This window comes from Crinia signifera, chromosome 2 (genome assembly GCF_055691185.1).
Source record: "Crinia signifera chromosome 2, ASM5569118v1, whole genome shotgun sequence".
Classification (NCBI taxonomy): domain Eukaryota; kingdom Metazoa; phylum Chordata; class Amphibia; order Anura; family Myobatrachidae; genus Crinia; species Crinia signifera.
In genome coordinates, this window is record NC_139218.1 from 366,405,910 (window position 1) to 366,424,397 (window position 18,488).

The following is an 18,488-nucleotide window of genomic DNA, read 5'->3' on the forward strand; positions in this document are numbered from 1 at the left end:
CAACCTGCAGCTCAGGCGCTCTCTGTGTACTGTGCTTTCCCTGCAGCGTCATTGTAGTTATGTTGGGAAGCATGTGGATATGAGGGCCGCAGAAGTTTATATGAATAAATGGGAGGATGCTGGAACCATATTCCATGTTCCATATTCCAAGTTCATGAGCACAGGAGGATTGATGGAGAGGGTGATGCACACGGGTGTGCAGGAGGGAGATAGCCAATCCTGTTTCCGGTAACATAGAGGTTCCCAAGATCCGGTCTCATTCCATGCTTTTGATTGGCTGCATTCTTCTCTGGTAAAGTGTATTTCTAGTTACAAACAGGGCTATTTTTCAGCAGGCTCCAGCAGGAACTGAGGCCCTTATTCTAGTTCACTCTTTCTGACAAAAAATTTCTTAGATGGACAAAACCATGTGCACTGCAGGTGAGGCAGGTGTGAAACCCCACCCAAATCTAATTATCTCTGCACAAGTAACACCTGCCTCACCTGCATTGCACATGGTTTTGTCCATCTAAGAAAAATGTTGTCAGAAAGAGTGAACTAGAATAAGGGCCTCAGTTCCTGCTGGAGCCTGCTGAAAAATAGCCCTGGTTACAAATCTACCAATGTTATAATGAAACACAATTTAGCGGCACATGCAATAAAGACAGACATGACCTCCTTTCATTCTAATGGTCTATTTTAGGCTAAATGTAGCCTAAACGGGCCATCAATAGTTTGTTGTCCATTAAAGAGACATTTTCCTTTTTCCCACCATGCACATATTTAAGTAAAACGACAAAGTTCAGCACACAGTGATTTCCTGGGGGAAGTTCTAAGCACTGTGATCTTGTCTTGCACCTTGAGATGGGTTAGGTGGACGAGTAGGCGCTCTTAAGAGTGTGAGTCTGTAAGTTTGTAAATGATCCTTAAACTCTTCAGTTTAATAAATGTATATAAAAATATTTATAGCGCAGCAAATTCCATTGCGCTTTAACAGAACTGGGTAATAACAGACCGAGATAGAGGTAGAAAGGATCTGCTCACAAGCTTACAGTCTATAGGATAGAATTTATAATGCCAACATTTACTATGTTGACCGTTGTGTTGTTGAGATAAGCTCAAAATGGAATGTTGACATTCTGCGTGGACTGGAGGATCTATTGGTGGTGATGTATAGAGGTGTATACTAGGGGGGATTGAGGGTTAGACTGCCAGAGGCGCCACACACACACACACACACACACACACACACACACACGGCAGGTGCTAAGCAGAAGAGATCATTATCCAACTTTCCCACCTGCAGCACAGCGGAACAAAGCCCTCGGATCATCTGTAATGTTCTGCATAAGTAGAAACAGTTGGTTATAGATTTCCAAAAGCTGCTAAAACAGACAGCTACAATCACTATGGGCAACATTACTACTTGTCTGTTTTTGAAGCTTTAGCTAATCTACCTTTTGGGATTTGGGCAATTTCGTACCATGTTGTGTGAGCTGTTCTGAAGCACAACAGGGTTTAGTTTGGCGAGGATGTAAGGAGGTTAAATCAGCTGAAGTTGGTGACATCATTGCCCAGTGTAAAGGTGCCCATACACTAGTAAGATGTATCTTCAAATCTGGCTGGTAGGAACAAAAACATGGTTATGGATGAGTGATTCAAATTAAATACGGTAAATCGATGCCGATGGCAGGTTAACAAAGAGCGCCCAACTCTGACAGCATTTTGAAAAACCGAATTCCCAGCAGGCTATGAGTTATAGAGGGGCTATGCTGTGCTAAAATGTAAATGATATGAATGAGAAAGTTTGTTTAAGGAGTCTAAAATCTGTCTAAGTTTTCTTTACTGTTTTCTTTGTTTTAGAAAGAAATTGATAAGTTTAAGCGTCTCCTTCGAGATCAGGAGACAGTCCAGCAGTTAGATCGTAACTCGGACACTCGGCGCGGAAAGCAGCTGAACTGGGATACTGTATTCAGGTGAGAGGTCTTGGCTTGTCCTACAATAAATACAGCTGGGCTCGCGCACACATACTCAGGTTTATCCTTTACATTGTTCTTCTACCCACTACTTCTTGGCCGGGTGTGGTGTAGCTCAGCGACAGTGTCTAGTTAGACAGCCAATAGGTGGACGTGCATTTGTTCTACGTTGACAATGTTAGACATGCATTAGTTAAACATTGACATAAGTTAGACATACATTAATGCATGTCTAAGTTTTGTCAATGTCTAACTGATACATGTCTAAAGGCCCCCATAGATTTGTGGGAGGTATCAATGCCCTGCTGGGGAGCCGCTGGGCTCCCAGGTGGCAAGATCACATATGGTGCATTATATGCAATACAGATGGTGTAATGTTTAGTATTACTGCCTCACAGCACTGAGGTCATGGGTTCGATTCCCACCATGGTCCTAACTGTGTGGAGTTTGTATATTCTCCCCGTTCTTGCGTGGTTTTCCTCCAGGTACTCTGGTTTCCTCCGACAATCCCGGACCTGCTGTACATCCAACCTCTGACTCGGACCCCCTCCTGGCGGCGGGGAAAGGGGTCACGTGTTAGATACATCATATGTGAAACGGCACAATGCAATCCTGTAGCCCAGGAAGGTCACGGGAGGCTCTGGTGGGATCGAATGGCCATGCAATGAGAGAAGTTCAGTTTCTATAACAAACTACACTCCCCGACCAGACACTTATCTAATTAGCATTACAAGTTTGGATATTGACCTTTAATTACAGTACCTGCTCATGTAATTAGGGTTTACAATTAACATACTACATGTACGTCCCCCATTGATGTAAACGGGACCTGGGTCGGATGACCCAGCGTACCCGTTTACACCGCCCTTTACCCAGGTCACGACCTGGGGAGAAGTCCCGTGTAAAGGGACATGGCGTGACCCATTTACACCGCCGATGACCCGGGTTTTTGCGGCGGTGTAAAAGGGGTATAATTGAGTGCAGTTGGCCACTATTTCTACCTGGTGGAATACCCCCCTGTGAGAGAGCAGTATATTAACTTGTCAACCTATGTTGAGAACTGAAAAGATACAGATTTTTTTAATACATTGTTGCAGACAGTATGGGATAGTTTCCTTGATTTTCTTGGAACGGCCCAATTACATGTATAATACATAGAGTATGTCTATTAACAGGTTCCTGCAGAAATATATCTACAAAGAGATTGAAAGTTATAAATCCGGTAAAACAAATGTCTCTCAGTCCACACAAGCTGCTCGGCAGAAGAAAATGCAAGAAATTAGTAGCCTGGTTAAATATTTCATCCGCTGTGCAAATAAACGTGAGTGACAAGTTCCTTGTTTGTTTCTTCTTTATTAATCTGACTGCATGGATGCATGGTTACTCAGAAGTTTTGTAGGCTCACGGGAGAAGTTACAACATAAATCTTGTCCCATGTTCTGAAAGTAATAAGTAAGCAAATGAATAAAGCTTTGTAGAAAATGTGATTGAACAAATCTGTAATATTTGCGATATGCAGACTTTGTCCCTTTTATATGAACTCATATAGAGCAGCTGTGTTTGATACTGAAAGCTAAAATGTATAATACTATGTTGTGTTTTCAGAGGCTGGCTGGCAAATAGCAGCTGCCGATAAATAGACCATAGGCTCTTATCAGGAATGGAAGCATTAAACAAATGCTTTGTCCTTAGAGTAAAGTTTTTGTTTTTCAGTTTCAATTAATAATTTTTTTATTTTTTTTTTACTTCAGATTCTCTACTGGCACCCTCAAGACCGTGACTAACCTGTGGCTCTTCAGATGTTGTGAAACTACACATCCCAGCATGCATTGCCACAGTTTTAGCATTTCCTAATGGAAAAACTGCGGCAAGGCATGCTGGGACTTGTAGTTTCACAACAGCAGGAGAGCCACAGTTTGCCCACGGCTGGTTTAGTGTATAGCCAGAAATAGGGGTCTTTCTACTAAGCCTTAAGGGGCATATACACGGTTCGATCCCGTGGCCATCGATAAAGATTCGATATCGACAGCCACCGGGACCTATCAGGTTGCCAGAATCGTACAGAAGGGAAGGAGGGCGGCGGGAGGATGACACGGGCGGAGGGGTTGCTGCATAGAGCAGCATCTAACGATCTTCGATCTTTCAGATAGATGCAGAAATAGACTTGCCAGGCAAGTCTATTTCTGCTTTCGATCCTGGTGCCGCACATCAGGATCGAATCAAGATCGAAGGCAGTTTACACTTTTCGATTTCGATTAGATTTCAATTCGATTTTAGCTTTAATATGCAAAATCGAACCGAAAACGTTTCCAAATCGAAGTGTGTGTAGGCATTATTAGAGAAAGATCAATTACCAGCCAACAGCTCCTGTCACTTTCCAAATACAGCCTGTAACATGGCAGTTAGGAGCTGATTGAAAGCCAGTGACTGTTTGGTAGTGGCGATGGGGAATAGATTCTAAAAAAACTGACGTATCGCAGACATTTAAGTTGCAGTACTAATCCAATGCTGCATCTTCAGGCACAGGCAGTAGTACTGCATCTTCAGGCACAGGCAGTAGTACTGCATCTTCAGGCACAGGCAGTTGTACTGCATCTTCAGGCACAGGCAGTAGTACTGCATCTTCAGGCACAGGCAGTAGTACTGCATCTCCAGGCACAGGCAGTAGTACTGCATCTTCAGGCACAGGCAGTAGTACTGCATCTTCAGGCACAGGCAGTAGTACTGCATCTTCAGGCACAGGCAGTAGTACTGCATCTTCAGGCACAGGCAGTTGTACTGCATCTTCAGGCACAGGCAGTAGTACTGCATCTTCAGGCACAGGCAGTAGTACTGCATCTCCAGGCACAGGCAGTAGTACTGCATCTTCAGGCACAGGCAGTAGTACTGCATCTCCAGGCACAGGCAGTAGTACTGCATCTCCAGGCACAGGCAGTAGTACTGCATCTTCAGGCACAGGCAGTAGTACTGCATCTCCAGGCACAGGCAGTAGTACTGCATCTCCAGGCACAGGCAGTAGTACTGCATCTTCAGGCACAGGCAGTAGTACTGCATCTCCAGGCACGGGCAGTAGTACTGCATCTTCAGGCACGGGCAGTAGTACTGCATCTTAAGACACGGGCAGTAGTACTGCATCTTCAGACACGGGCAGTAGTACTGCATCTTCAGACACGGGCAGTAGTACTGCATCTTCAGACACGGGCAGTAGTACTGCATCTTCAGACACGGGCAGTAGTACTGCATCTTCAGACACGGGCAGTAGTACTGCATCTTCAGGCACGGGCAGTAGTACTGCATCTTCAGGCACGGGCAGTAGTCCTGCATCTTCAGGCACGGGCAGTAGTACTGCATCTTCAGGCACAATTAGTAGTACTGCATCTTCAGGCACGGGCAGTAGTACTGCACCTTCAGGCACGGGCAGCAGTACTGCACCTTCAGACACGGGCAGTAGATCTGAGAAGAAGGCAGTGGGCAGATTTTTTACAAAAGACATGTACTGTTGCATTAACTTCTCAGATCCGCTGCTTCGGAAGATGCACCACCGATAACTCCTGAATGAGGCCCTAAGTAACCTTGGGGCAGATTAATTAAGCTTGGGGAAGTGATAAATTGGGTGGTACTTTATCGCAGGCCAATCTACTCCTAACTGCCAAGGTACATGATGAAAAATGACATTTAGGGGCAGATTGGTCAGTGATAAAGTAGCAGCCACTTTATCACTTCACCGAGCTTAATAAATCTGCCCCTTGTTAGTAAGGGAGCCCATGTTTCGGGGTAATAATAATAGTGGCATCCTTAAATAATCTGTGCTGCTGTTACTGTGCGTTTGTTCCTCATCTATCTTCCATGATTTGTGTAGGAGCGCCAAGGTTAAAGTGCACAGAGCTTCTGCTTCATGTGACGGACACTGTGAAAGATCCGGTAATGTGTGCTGCTTACGGAGCTGACTACAGCAGCATCCTACTGAAAGATATCCTGTCTGTGCGCAAGTACTGGTGTGAAATTACTCCACAGCAATGGGAAGGTGAGCCACTGGGAGTGAAATATTTGGACTGTTCTGCATCTGCCTAGTAAAATAATTGAAATCTTACACCCTTAATATCACCACTGGGGGGCACTGTTGTCCTTTTGCAGCCTATGCCAATCACACTGCTCACTGTTTTTGTTGCATGTGATCTGTAAGTTATAAACAAAGCAGCATCTAATGTAGTGTACACCAGGAGAGATTTTGACTGTATATTCAAAATCGAATCGAAATTGAATGGTTTTCAGACGCATTTGATGCCGATTTGATCCCGATGCGACCTCCCATTTAGTGGAAATCGAACAGAAAAATTCACTGTGCAGCCAAGGCTATATTGTACAAATCTGTACCATATAGTCTAAATCAAATGCATTTTGTATGCCGTGCGATTTAATCCCAATCGAATCGCAAGGCAATTGCACCCTGTGTGCACACCTTAAGTTACTTACTGTATAGGAGTATAATTAGATTAAGCTGATTTGTGGGGGCAGGGAAGTGTACATGATATGCAGAGACTTAAGGCCCCCATACACTATGCGATTTTGGGCCGATTCCACGTGATTTCGGCACTTGGGCCAATAAATCACGTGAAATTGTCCCAAAATCGCATGAGTGTGACATTTGATCCGATCCAATGCGCGATCCCGTGCGCATCGGACCGGATCAGGAGGTCGGACGTTCAGCATATACAACTGTCCGGCTTTTAATTGGCTGAGATAGCACACTCTCAGCCAATCAGCGGCTGCTGGGAAGGAGCCGCTGATTGGCTGAGAGTGCTCTATCCCAGTCAATCAAAAGCCTGACAGTCATTTGACAGGTTATTTTAAAGTTGTAATAGCCGCCGCTGCCCGCACGTTGTACACAGTGACAGCATGCTGATGATCACCGCTGCCCGCTACACTCTCACTGGCATCCCCCGCTGCACCCACTGGACACTCATTTCAGAGCCGCTGCTGCCAGCCCCCACTACCGCCGCTGCTCACCAGCACCGCCGCTGCCCGCCCCCCACATTGCTCCTCACCGCCCTGCAGCTCCCTGTTTTTTTTTTAACGTGATAAATCGCATGCGATTTATCACATGTAAAAAATGGCCCATCAAGTGCCGAATTGTATGTGAGCCTCCCGGGGAGCTGCCGGACGGCTCACAGGAGAATTGGATCCAACTTCCCTTGTGAGATTTTGTCAGATTTGACCCAATTCAGATGGATTGGGCCAATTTATCTGACAAAATCTGATGTGCCTGTCTGACTAATGTGTATGACCCAATGCACAATCCCGTGCCATTGGGTATAACCAAGAGATTGATCCTCCTGCACATAGGATAAATCTCAAGTCAATCAGGTCTAACTTGTTGGACAACAGGGTTAGGGTTAGCCACAAATATTTAGTAACCCCCGCATGTAAGAAGGGAGCATCCCTCCATTGGTGCACAAAGCCGTATCCTACATAGGTTTCTATGGGGGATGCGATGCTGCCTGATTAACCAATGTTATTGGCCACTGCAGCTACCACATCTGATAATGTTGGTAGCCTATGGGCTACACACCACACTGCTGGCAAGCCAGGGGGCTCCCCCTGAACCGTCCCCAGAAGTGGTAGCTGTGCTTCATGGTCTGGCTGACCGTGCATGTAAAGGAACATTGTTCCTGTGTCCACAGCTTCATACATGCCGCTGATAGGATCGCATATTGATCCCGCCCAGATCACATTAAATATGCGATCGGTCATAAATGGGCTCCAGTGTAAACGAGGAGATAATGTGGTCCAGATGTACATGAAAAAACTAGAGGAACCCATACAATACTATGACTGTGTATGGCCATCTTTACAGCAGATAGCCATGGTGGGAATCAAACTCATGACCCCAGTCCTGTGAGGCAGTAATGCTAACCATTCAGTCCTGCAGAGAGGCATCAATTTGTTTCATTGTCCTACAAATTATGTGTGTAGTGACTGTCAAATGAGATTCTTTTAGCAGACATAGGGGTAGATGTATGAAGCAGTGATAAGGGAGGAGAAGTGATAAAGTGCCTGGTACTTTATCACCAGCCAATCAGCTTCTAACTGCCCCTTTTTAAACCCAGCCTGTAACTTAACAGGAGCTGATTGGCCGGTGATAAAGTACCAGGCACTTTATCACTTCTCCTCCCTTATCACTGCTTCATACATCTACCTCTTAATGAAGGTGACACGTGGGGGGGGGGGGAGATGTGGTAAAGGCCCACATCCAGTAGGTAATGTATATGATACATTGTATTCAGTCCTTTCGCATACGATACATCGTATGCGATCCCAGCAAGGGCTATGGGCTGCGATAAATATTCATAACAGCCTGTAAGATCTGTGACAGCGAGGGGCACAGGAACCTGCCTTGCATCGCAATCGCCGAAAAATGACATGTGATGTGTCACTTTTCAAGCGATCTGTTGCAGCAATGCATTGAAATGGCCCAAAAAGTGGCGGCCTTAAAAGACTTGGAGAATAATAAAGTAGTCCGCTTCTAACTGCCATATTACAGGCTGTGTTTGTAGAATGATGGGTGCTGATTGGTTGACACTTTTCTCTCTGCACTTTTGATCTCCCAGGTTTATACATCTACACTGTGATCTGGCACATTGTTTTTTTTATACATATTTATTCCTTTTAAAGCATCAGTTTTGTTTTGCAGAATTATTATCACTGTACTTCCACCTCTACCTGAAACCAAAGAGTGCAATAAATCGTTTGCTGGTGGCTCGCATAATCCACACTCTCACCAGGGGGTGCTGTCTCCAGGCTGAGGGCATGCAGTCCAAGTTCTTCACCTTCTTCTCTATGGTGATGCAGATGGTCAGGTAACGATCTTCTCTGCCTTATGTAAGGCTGCATAAAGGGCAATCTATGTGCTGCTGAATTGGAATAGTGCAGACAACCGTATCTGAGCACACATCTTTAGGTCACATTGGGGGTTATACTGGTTCACTCGCAAAGGCAAATTCACTACAATACAATATATGTGTATCACTGTGTAATGGGTTACAGTAGTAAGTGAATGCCTGAATGTAGCACAATGACATGTAAGGATCTGTTTTTCCACATTCGTTTTTCATTCTAAACCACATCTATGAATAGATTACTTGTTATAAGCATTTGAGGAGACTTGTTCACCATCATTTTGTACGTTTTGGCGTTTTTGTTTTCCCCGTAATGGTAGAGGAGAGAGCAATCTTCCTGGCCTGGACCAGATCCTCTCTGCCCTGAACATCTTCCTTTCTGCTTCATCGGTGAACTGCCGCATGCGGGTGTGCAAGCTGGGCGAGGATATCTTCCTGACAGTACTGCGGGTATGGACGCGCCATAGACCTAAGGACACCTTGAAAGAGGAGATTGTGGAGTTCTTCCGATTAATGCTGCACGTTCATCACCCTACAGGGGCCAGAACTACAGACGAAGGTGTGTCATACATCCGGAAATCTTTTCTTATTAACACATTACTGATATTGGGTGGGGGAAGTTTATCCCTTACGTTTTTTTTGTTTACAAATGTGACTGATTTGCTGTAGCTGTCTACCTCTATACATACAGGTAGCTGTCCACCTCTATACATACCGGTAGCTGTCCACCTCTATACATACCGGTAGCTGTCTACCTCTATACATACCGGTAGCTGTCCACCTCAATACATACCGGTAACTGCCCAGCTCTATACATACCGGTAGCTGTCCACCTCTATACATACCGGTAGCTGTCCACCTCTATACATACCGGTAGCTGTCCACCTCTATACATACCGGTAGCTGTCCACCTCTATACATACAGGTAGCTGTCCACCTTTATACATACAGGTAGCTGTCCACCTGTCCACCTCTATACATATAGGTAGCTGTCCACCTCTATACATACCAGTAGCTGTCCACCTCTATACATACCGGTAGCTGTCCACCTCTATACATACCGGTAGCTGTCCACCTCTATACATACCGGTAGCTGTCCACCTCTATACATACCGGTAGATGTCCACCTCTATACATACCGGTAGCTGTCCACCTCTATACATACCGGTAGCTGTCCACCTCTATACATACCGGTAGCTGTCCACCTCTATACTGTACATACCGGTAGCTGTCCACCTCTATACTGTACATACCGGTAGCTGTCCACCTCTATACTGTACATACCGGTAGCTGTCCACCTCTATACTGTACATACCGGTAGCTGTCCACCTCTATACTGTACATACCGGTTGCTGTCCACCTCTATACTGTACATACCGGTTGCTGTCCACCTCTATACATACCGGTATATTAGTATAAAAATGCATCAATGATGTTCCGACAGTCGTAGACCTGGAATTTCGAGGTTTGGAATTATGGACAAGACAGGCACTACAATAAAAAGTCAGCTAAGTACAGAAGGAGTAGAAAACCACCACAAGGGATGTTCCTGCAACTGGAGACACAGATAAGGACTGGTGCTATAGGCACAGCTTCCATAGAGTCTCAAACGGTACCTGATCCCGGTAACTATCTGTGCTAATGGTGGAGGGGTCCCACAAGAGCCATCTCCTGGCAGGAGTGAGCTGTATGAGAGAACAGGAAGTCATTCATAAAAGAGAATTGTATTAGAATTAAATTAAGCTGTTGCTGCAGTGGCCGCATAAAGACACTCGGGGGTGTTCAATCCAGGATTCCGACTGTTGGAACGACATGGCAGTCAGAATCTCAGACGTGTTGGAAAGTCCGTGGATCGGCGAAAGTGGTGGTTTTGTAAAAAAACGGGAACAGATTCGTCAATATGCGGCCGTTCCCGATAATACGGACTCACCACCATAGGGAGACGGGTCTGTAGCAGGAGAGTCACAGACAGGATTTAATATGAAACTGCCGATATTTCTATTGTCGGAAATATTGGCAGTAGATTTCCAGTGGGTATTTAATAAATAACTTTAAAAAACAACAACAACTACTGAGGATTTTGATGGAAAGGATGGAGATAAGGAATACAGAGAATCACAAGACCTCAACACATTTGTAATATGTCAAATTGTAAGCGTTCTATAGGACACTTGTTTTCCCAAGATCCCAGTGTCCCCCATAGGATGATAGAGAAATAAATGTTTACATGCTTGGACAACACAATAAGGTACATTCTTTAAAAAAAAACAAAAAAAAAACAATGGCTTCATTTTGTGCTTTTTAGGGGCTTTTGCATGTGACAGTGATAAGTGGCAGAGGAATTTGTACAGCCTGTATGATGTCATGGTGTCTGAGATCAGCCACATCGGCAGCAGAGGGAAATATTCCTCAGGATCCCGACACGTCGCAGTCAAGGAGAATTTGGTGGAATTAATGGCAGACATCTGCCATCAGGTATAGCAATAATGTTTCTTAATATACAAATATGGCTGCACTCATCATTGCTGCACCAGGGGCGTCCGTGCTTGTTTGACGTGCCAATGTCGCACCCCCTGCTCGGATTCGCTATGCCGCACCATCACGGATCAGTGCATGTCTGTGAGCTGCGGGAGCGAAATATACACAACGATGAGGGTTAAAGCTTGAAATTCAAATCCCTTGATTGTCCTTCATTGTTTCACTCAGCTGTTCACCGAAGACACACGTATGCTGGAGATCACACAGGCCTCTTTCGCATTGACCCAGAGGGAGCCATCAGAAAGCGGAGGCCCAAGCAAACGCCGGAGGATAGAACTGGGTTGGGAAGTAGTCCGTGACAAACTTCAGAAGTCACACAATGATTTTGATGTAATCCCATGGTAAGTCTAATTGATAAGCACTAAGGGCCAGCTGCACTAAGCTGGAAAAAGTGATCAAGTGAAGAGTGATCAACAACCAGCCAATCAGCCCCCCAGAAGTCATTTTCAAATCCAGCTTGCAACATGGCAGTTAGGAGCTGATTGGCTGGTTGTTTATCACTCCATTTTATCACTTTTTGAAGCTTGAAAAGATCTAGCCGAGTAGGCCGTGTTTATTAAGCTTTGGTTTTTGGTCAATGATTTTCTGTGGGTTTGTTGGCAGAATTTAAAACAAACATTTTATCAAATGCAAAAATGGGTGTGTTGGCGATAATTTCCTGCCAAGTTTGTCTTTAATAAATAGCCCGCATGCACTTAACACTACGGAAAGGTGGAGAGATTATTTTATTAACAAACTAATATACCGCACCCATCTACCTGTGGTCCACGTCTGTCAGATCAGGGTATTTATACTGTGTCCTTGTGCACCGCAGTCTCCTTTTTCTTCTTTCATCCATGCGGACCTTTCTGATGAGCTAAAGTCAGTGACAGTGTTACTCCGCATTGGCTGCTGGAGAGCCAGACGCCAACACAGTGTCAGGGGAATGGGCAGTGACATCACACACTTTTGGTGCTATGACCTGTAAGATTTTTTTAAATGTTTACATATGGGCTTATACAGTACATTCCATCACTGAAAATATTCGGACACAGGACAACGTTGTTATAATGTCATACAAGCAAACAGCAGCTAAGTAATAAATAATAGACATTAAACAATGTATAGCAAATATATCTAAGCATACAAAAGCTTATTAGAATGAAAGGAATAATAAATGTAACAGATGTTTGGATTTCAGTGATCCCGGGGAGGGGGGGGGGGGGATGTTTAATGTCCTCAAAAACCAGTTCAAAAGGCCAAGATTTGTCGCAGATCACAACCTTTTATTTTTCTAGAGGTTAGTGGTGGCATCTGCGCCAAAATATATACAACTGATATAGCGGGGTAAGCACAAATCCATACTCTCCTGCCTGCTTTGTATAAGTTTGGGCAGCATTTCTCATCATGTGTGCGGTCCTTAGGAGGGTGTGGATCATATTGTCGACCCGACTTAGGTCGTCAGGCAGCAAGGTCGACAGGGTTCTAGGTCAACATGGGTTTAGATCGACAAATGCGGTTTTTTCACTTTTTTTACCCAAATGTCGACACAGTCGATATGGACACAGTTGGAAGTCAACCGCAGCCCCTAGCAACGCTCGCTTTGCTCGCCATTCTTCGGGCACGGTGCCTTGCTGCGCTTGGCGCACTTTTTTATTCTCCCACCATGCCCTAGTGGATGGTAGGGCATGAAATACCGCCTGTCGGCTCAAAAAACTGTGTAAAAACCCATGTCGACCTAACCCATTTGTAGACCTAAAACCATGTTGACATTGTCCCCTGTCGACCTAGCACCCTGTCGACCTTGCTGCGGTGTCCACCTAAGTTGGGTCAACAATACAACTGTATCCCCTTTGGGATCCATGTGAAGTCAGTCCTTATTAGGAAAGAAATAAATATACTCGAAGTACATATATCAGGCGCAGAAAATGAAATATTATGTAGTAGACTTAATTGATCCATAAATACTTAATGACCACAGCTTCAGTTAGACATTGTGCTGCTCCCAAAATAATTACTTGGATTCTACAGGAAAAGACTAAACAATTAAGAGAGCACACTGTATTGATCTATTGGTTATTTAATGAACATAAAAATCTATTTAAAGACATTTAAACATAATTAAAACATTTACACATACAATAAATGCACCAATAATAAAATAAAATAAAAAAAAAATTAATTAATAATGGCCAACATTAACCACACGATTATGAATCATTTCCCCAGTCTAATAAATTGGTCCATAAGTTTTATATGTAACTCTGTGATGCTCTTACCCACTGTGTCTCAAGTAGAAATCTCCGTCCATTTGGAAGTGGGGAGCTCCAAATAAATGATATATTTGTCGTAGCAGGATTACATGTCTCCAGTTTATGTAATTGAATAAGAAGAAACTCCTTAATTGTTATAATACATGTAGAAGTTTTGGACTGTTGGAAAGTTGAACATCGATGATAAGGTGATTCATCTATCTCCGTCACATAGGACATCCTGCTGGAATGGATAGATGTGACTTCATCAGTGGGAAGGGGGGGAGTTATGCGGTGGTGGTATGCACTTGTCCACTACAACCGGCGTGGCTCTGTTGGAATGTAGCCGCCTCCTGTCCGCTTGGGCATGGGGATCAGCCGTCAATCGCCAGCACAGCCGAATCTGATGCACAATTGAGATCGTCACAGGTCTCTCTCTGTGTGCGGCCCTGCTAACAAGGTGGTCTGGTGACAAACAGACAATCCAAGATGCGTAGAGATGCTTGGGGAGAATGGGTGGATTATGAAGAATAATGAATACCAGGTCTTAACAGGAAAGGTTTCTGCAGTCACTGTAACTTCTTGAGGGTCCTTCTTTATCTCAGTCCTGGGGTGTGATCAGACTCTGACTCTCAGGATATTCTGCGATTCATACCTAGAAGTTAAACTTGGGGCATTACAATTTCCATGTGTCTTCATTTTAACACTTACTGACTTCCCAGCAGCTAGGTGATATACAGGAGAGCAGTAATACACATAATGTCCACAGATGTTCATCTACACCAGGGCTGGGCAACACCGGCCCTCCAGATGTTAGTGAACTACACATCCCAGCATGCCTTGCATCAGTTTCAGCATGGCCACATAGCAAAACTAATGCAAAGCATCCTGGGATGTGTAGTTCACTAACATCTGGAGGGCCGGTGTTGCCCAGCCCTGATCTACACTATACATTACATACACCCTGCCAGAAGAATAAGCCGATGGGACAGGTTTCTCTGTTGGAATTACTGTTCAGGACTGTGGTACAGGTGGAACTCCGTTCTTCCTACCATTATATTTGTGTATGGGTCATAGGGTCGAAGGTCGACATACATTAAGTCAGCCACTAAAGGTCGACAGAGCTTAGCTGGACAGGGTCGGAGGGTCGACACAAGCATTAGGTCGACAATGGGAAGGTTGACTGTCAAACTGTCGACATGCGTTAGCTGGTACAGAGCTATTTTGTGTGATCTTTTTGATTTTATTGCTGTGTTTTTGTTTTGTTTTTTCAACTTTTTTTATTGCAAGAAAGGGAAATTTACAATGAATAGCAACATTGAATACTAGTGATACTTTTGCAGACATTTTCTTCATAAAGTAATAAATGTATATTTGAATTAAAAATGTACAATAAAGATTTCACATCTCTTTGTGTGGTAGCTATTACATAATACTAGATATGCGATGTAACATGACAGGTCATATAATAAAATTGTTACATGCATACATTCAGTTATTAGTCTTGTGTATTCAGTTTTTAGTGAATGCGTTTAATCTTGGAGTCCTTTATTTGCTTATTTCGGTAAATCAAAAGAGAGGAAAAAAACATTTTATAAGGACTTCTTGTTACCTTTATACTACTTTTCAGTAAAATATGGATCATGTATTGAGCACAATTATTGCTGTGTTTTAAAGATCTGACCTATGCTTAATTCAAGGTTACAAATCACCGCTTGTTTGATTTCACGGCATCCAACCAGCCTGCCCGATGGAGAACTGACGCCGTTACTGACCGTTCTCCACCAGCTGCTGGCCCAGCAGAGACGAGGAGAGAGGGCCACCTTTGTGCTCAGGTGTTTGAAGGAGGTGGCCGTTTGCCAGCGGGAAAAAACCCACATGATGATAACTACCAAGTCCGATCTGCAAAAGCTGTGGAGGAAGATCTGGGCAGTGTCCTTACGCAGCATTAGCTCTCCCCAAACTGAGGCTGAGAGCTTTGCCTTGTTAGGTGTCATCTTACAAGGGGGTCTAGTGTCCGCAGACAGGGATTTCTGGAAGGTCTTCTCAGGATCTGCTGGCAAACCATCCAGGTAGGTCACACATGGGGCTGTTCCTTGTCCAGATCACCGGCTGAACCCTATAATACATACTTTTATTAGGGTTCTTATCATTTCTTATGATACTTTTGTCATTGGGAATCTTATTTCAATGTTCCCCATTTTTTTTTTTTTTTTCCTTCGATGTGACAGACGATTGTTTGTTACTGGTAATAGGGTAATATCTAACCATGTGACAGCTGTATTCATACTTGTTACAGCTCCACAGTCCACTGCTTATGTCTGGCTCTCACCTGCTGTGCTGTGCCGGACCATCTCACTTCAGGCCTGGAACAACCTCTGCATGAGAGCAATGGGGGCAAACGGTGGCTGAAAGGAGAGATTATTAAATGGCTACTCTTCGGTCATCAGGATGATGAGATGGAGGACATAACTGACCACGCCCCACTAATAAATAGGTGAGCGTATATACAATACACCATTATTACCAGATGCATGTTGGTGAAAGTGGAAGCATTTAATTTTGTAATACTGTAAGCCCTCATTTTATGTATTTTATTTTTTAGAGGGTTGGTGGTGAATATGCGCATTAATAATTTTCATATATAACTGCATTGATACCGTTGTGTAATATAGTTTTTATTTGTAAAGACAAATTTATACAAGCAGGGTACACATTATAAATGAAATATAATGTATATGACCAGGACATTGAATGTGTCTCTGGTGGTGGAATTCCAACATCAGTGGACATGCCATTACTGGTATCCCAACAGCCAGCATCCCTCTCGTAAGTATGCCAAGAACTGTTATCGCGTGGGGGTGGGGGGAGGTTAGGCTGTGCAGCTGGGGGAAGGGTTAGGTTGTGGGGAGAGAGGGTTAGGGTTAGGAACCAAAAGGGGGGGGGGGGATATGGTTAGGCACTAAAGGGGCTGCTGGGGTATTAATGGAGGAGTGTTAGGGTCAGGCTGCTGGGGGGGGGGGGGGTGGGGGTGGGCATTAATGGAGGAGTGTTAGGGTCAGGCTGCTGGGGGTGGGCATTAATGGAGGAGTGTTAGGATTAGGCTGCGGGAGGGTTAGACCACTTTTGGGAATTCTGCTTATCAGATCATCTATGTATTTTCCACCATAAAAAATGAACAATATGAAACCTAAACAGAATGGCCGTGAGTGACGTAGTGCATAGATAAAGTGCACACACCAGCCTACTGCAATTTAAGTATTAAGTGTCATTGGCTGGAGAAAGAAGCAGTAATCCCTATTGGCTCACAGATGCACCAGTCCTGATCTTGGTTTAAGAGATCCATCTGACCACAGTGTACGTGAAACTCTTAATAGACCTCCACACCCATGAAACGCCCTCTCTCTAATTTGCATGTGTCCAAATGCCAAGGTGCTGCCAGTTACTCCCATTCAGCTTCAGCTGGAGATGTCTGATTCTTAATTGGGCCGGTTATGTATAATTATTAACTTTTGATCTTTTGTAGGCCAAGTACTGTGTAGTCTGATTGGTACTTGTTTCCTAGCACGGCCACACCGATTTTGATCAGGTCGGAAAAATCGCGTTGATCGCATTGCATGCGACGCGATGGACCCGATTTTTACATTGGAGTCAATGTAAAACATTGGAGTCAATCGCGAGACCGCGAGGGGCGGTGGTACGCGTCCTCCGACCTTTTCATACCCCTACTATCCACGTCGGCGTGGAGTTGAGAATATAAAGTGTGGCGAGCGCAGCGAGCCCGAAGCGTGGCGAGCGCACGCGCATAACTTCACAGGTATACGCGTCCCCTCGCGGGGCTCGCTGCGCGCGCCACACTTCGGGCTCGGTGGCTCGCTGCGCTCGCCACACTTTATATTCTCGACTCCACGCCGACGTGGATAGTAGGGGTATGAAAAGGTCGGAGGACACGTACCGCCACGCTTCGGGTTGGCGTCAATCATGGGGTGCCGTTCACAATGGGGGGACATTAATTGATACCCATGACGGGGGCATATAAAATGAGAAATGGCCCATATTGGGCCATTTCCCATTGTTTCCTATGTAAAATGTGGTTAATCGCGTCCATCGCATCTTGTGCCATTATAATGGCACAAGATCAACGCGATTGCAATGTTAAAAATATTTTAACATTGAACCCTATGGCAAAATCGCGTTCATCACGTCGGTCGCGTGCCATGTTAATGCACGCGACCGACGCGATCAACGGGATTTTGCCTTTGCCGGCAAAATGGACCAGATTTCAAAGGAAATCGGGTCCATCGCGTTACTCGTGTACTTTAACTTAAGGTACACAAGTAGTAACGATTGTGGCCGTTCTAGGAAACAAGTACCGTCTGATTTATTCGATGCGTTCCCGGGATGCAAGTACATTTGTATTCCTGTGGCAAGCACTAACAATATCGTCTGCTTTATTTTGTACAAATCTTTTGTGTGGTTCCTTATCTCCGGGGAAGGTTTCTCAGGCGTTGACAGAAAAAACATATTAAACTATTCAAAACAAACTGACCAACTGAGTGCAATGTGACTTCTTTAGTCTGCAGTTGTACAAACAAGTATGTCTAGGATATGGAGAACGGTTGAGTCAGTGGAGTGGCCATTCCTCTGGGGGGTTATGCAGTGTATGGGTGTGGGGCCAGCTTTTCCGAAATGGGTCCAGTTACTCTATTTTAAACCCTCTGCTTGAATATCTGTAAATGGTTTTGTTTCCCCTCCATTCTCCCTCTCTTGGGGTACCTGGCAGGGTTACCCTCTGTCACTTCTTCTTTTCTTTGGAAATTGAACCACTGGCATCAGAGGTGTAACTAGATATTCATTGGCCCCATAGC

At 44.6% G+C, this 18,488-nt stretch overlaps 1 protein-coding gene across 4 annotated transcripts in view; it reads left to right on the forward strand.

The window, feature by feature from the left end:
- The window catches only part of ATM (ATM serine/threonine kinase), a 108,068-nt gene that overhangs the window by 7,906 nt on the left and 81,674 nt on the right, over positions 1–18,488 (forward strand). For all 4 annotated transcript variants that reach the window (XM_083169978.1, XM_083169976.1, XM_083169979.1 and 1 more), the window contains exons 3-11: positions 1,843–1,955; positions 3,131–3,276; positions 5,815–5,979; positions 8,647–8,812; positions 9,172–9,410; positions 11,157–11,326; positions 11,558–11,730; positions 15,321–15,692; positions 15,920–16,117. In XM_083169978.1, the coding sequence (XP_083026104.1) occupies positions 1,843–1,955; positions 3,131–3,276; positions 5,815–5,979; positions 8,647–8,812; positions 9,172–9,410; positions 11,157–11,326; positions 11,558–11,730; positions 15,321–15,692; positions 15,920–16,117 (1,742 nt within the window). The remainder of the gene's footprint in view (positions 1–1,842; positions 1,956–3,130; positions 3,277–5,814; positions 5,980–8,646; positions 8,813–9,171; positions 9,411–11,156; positions 11,327–11,557; positions 11,731–15,320; positions 15,693–15,919; positions 16,118–18,488) is intronic.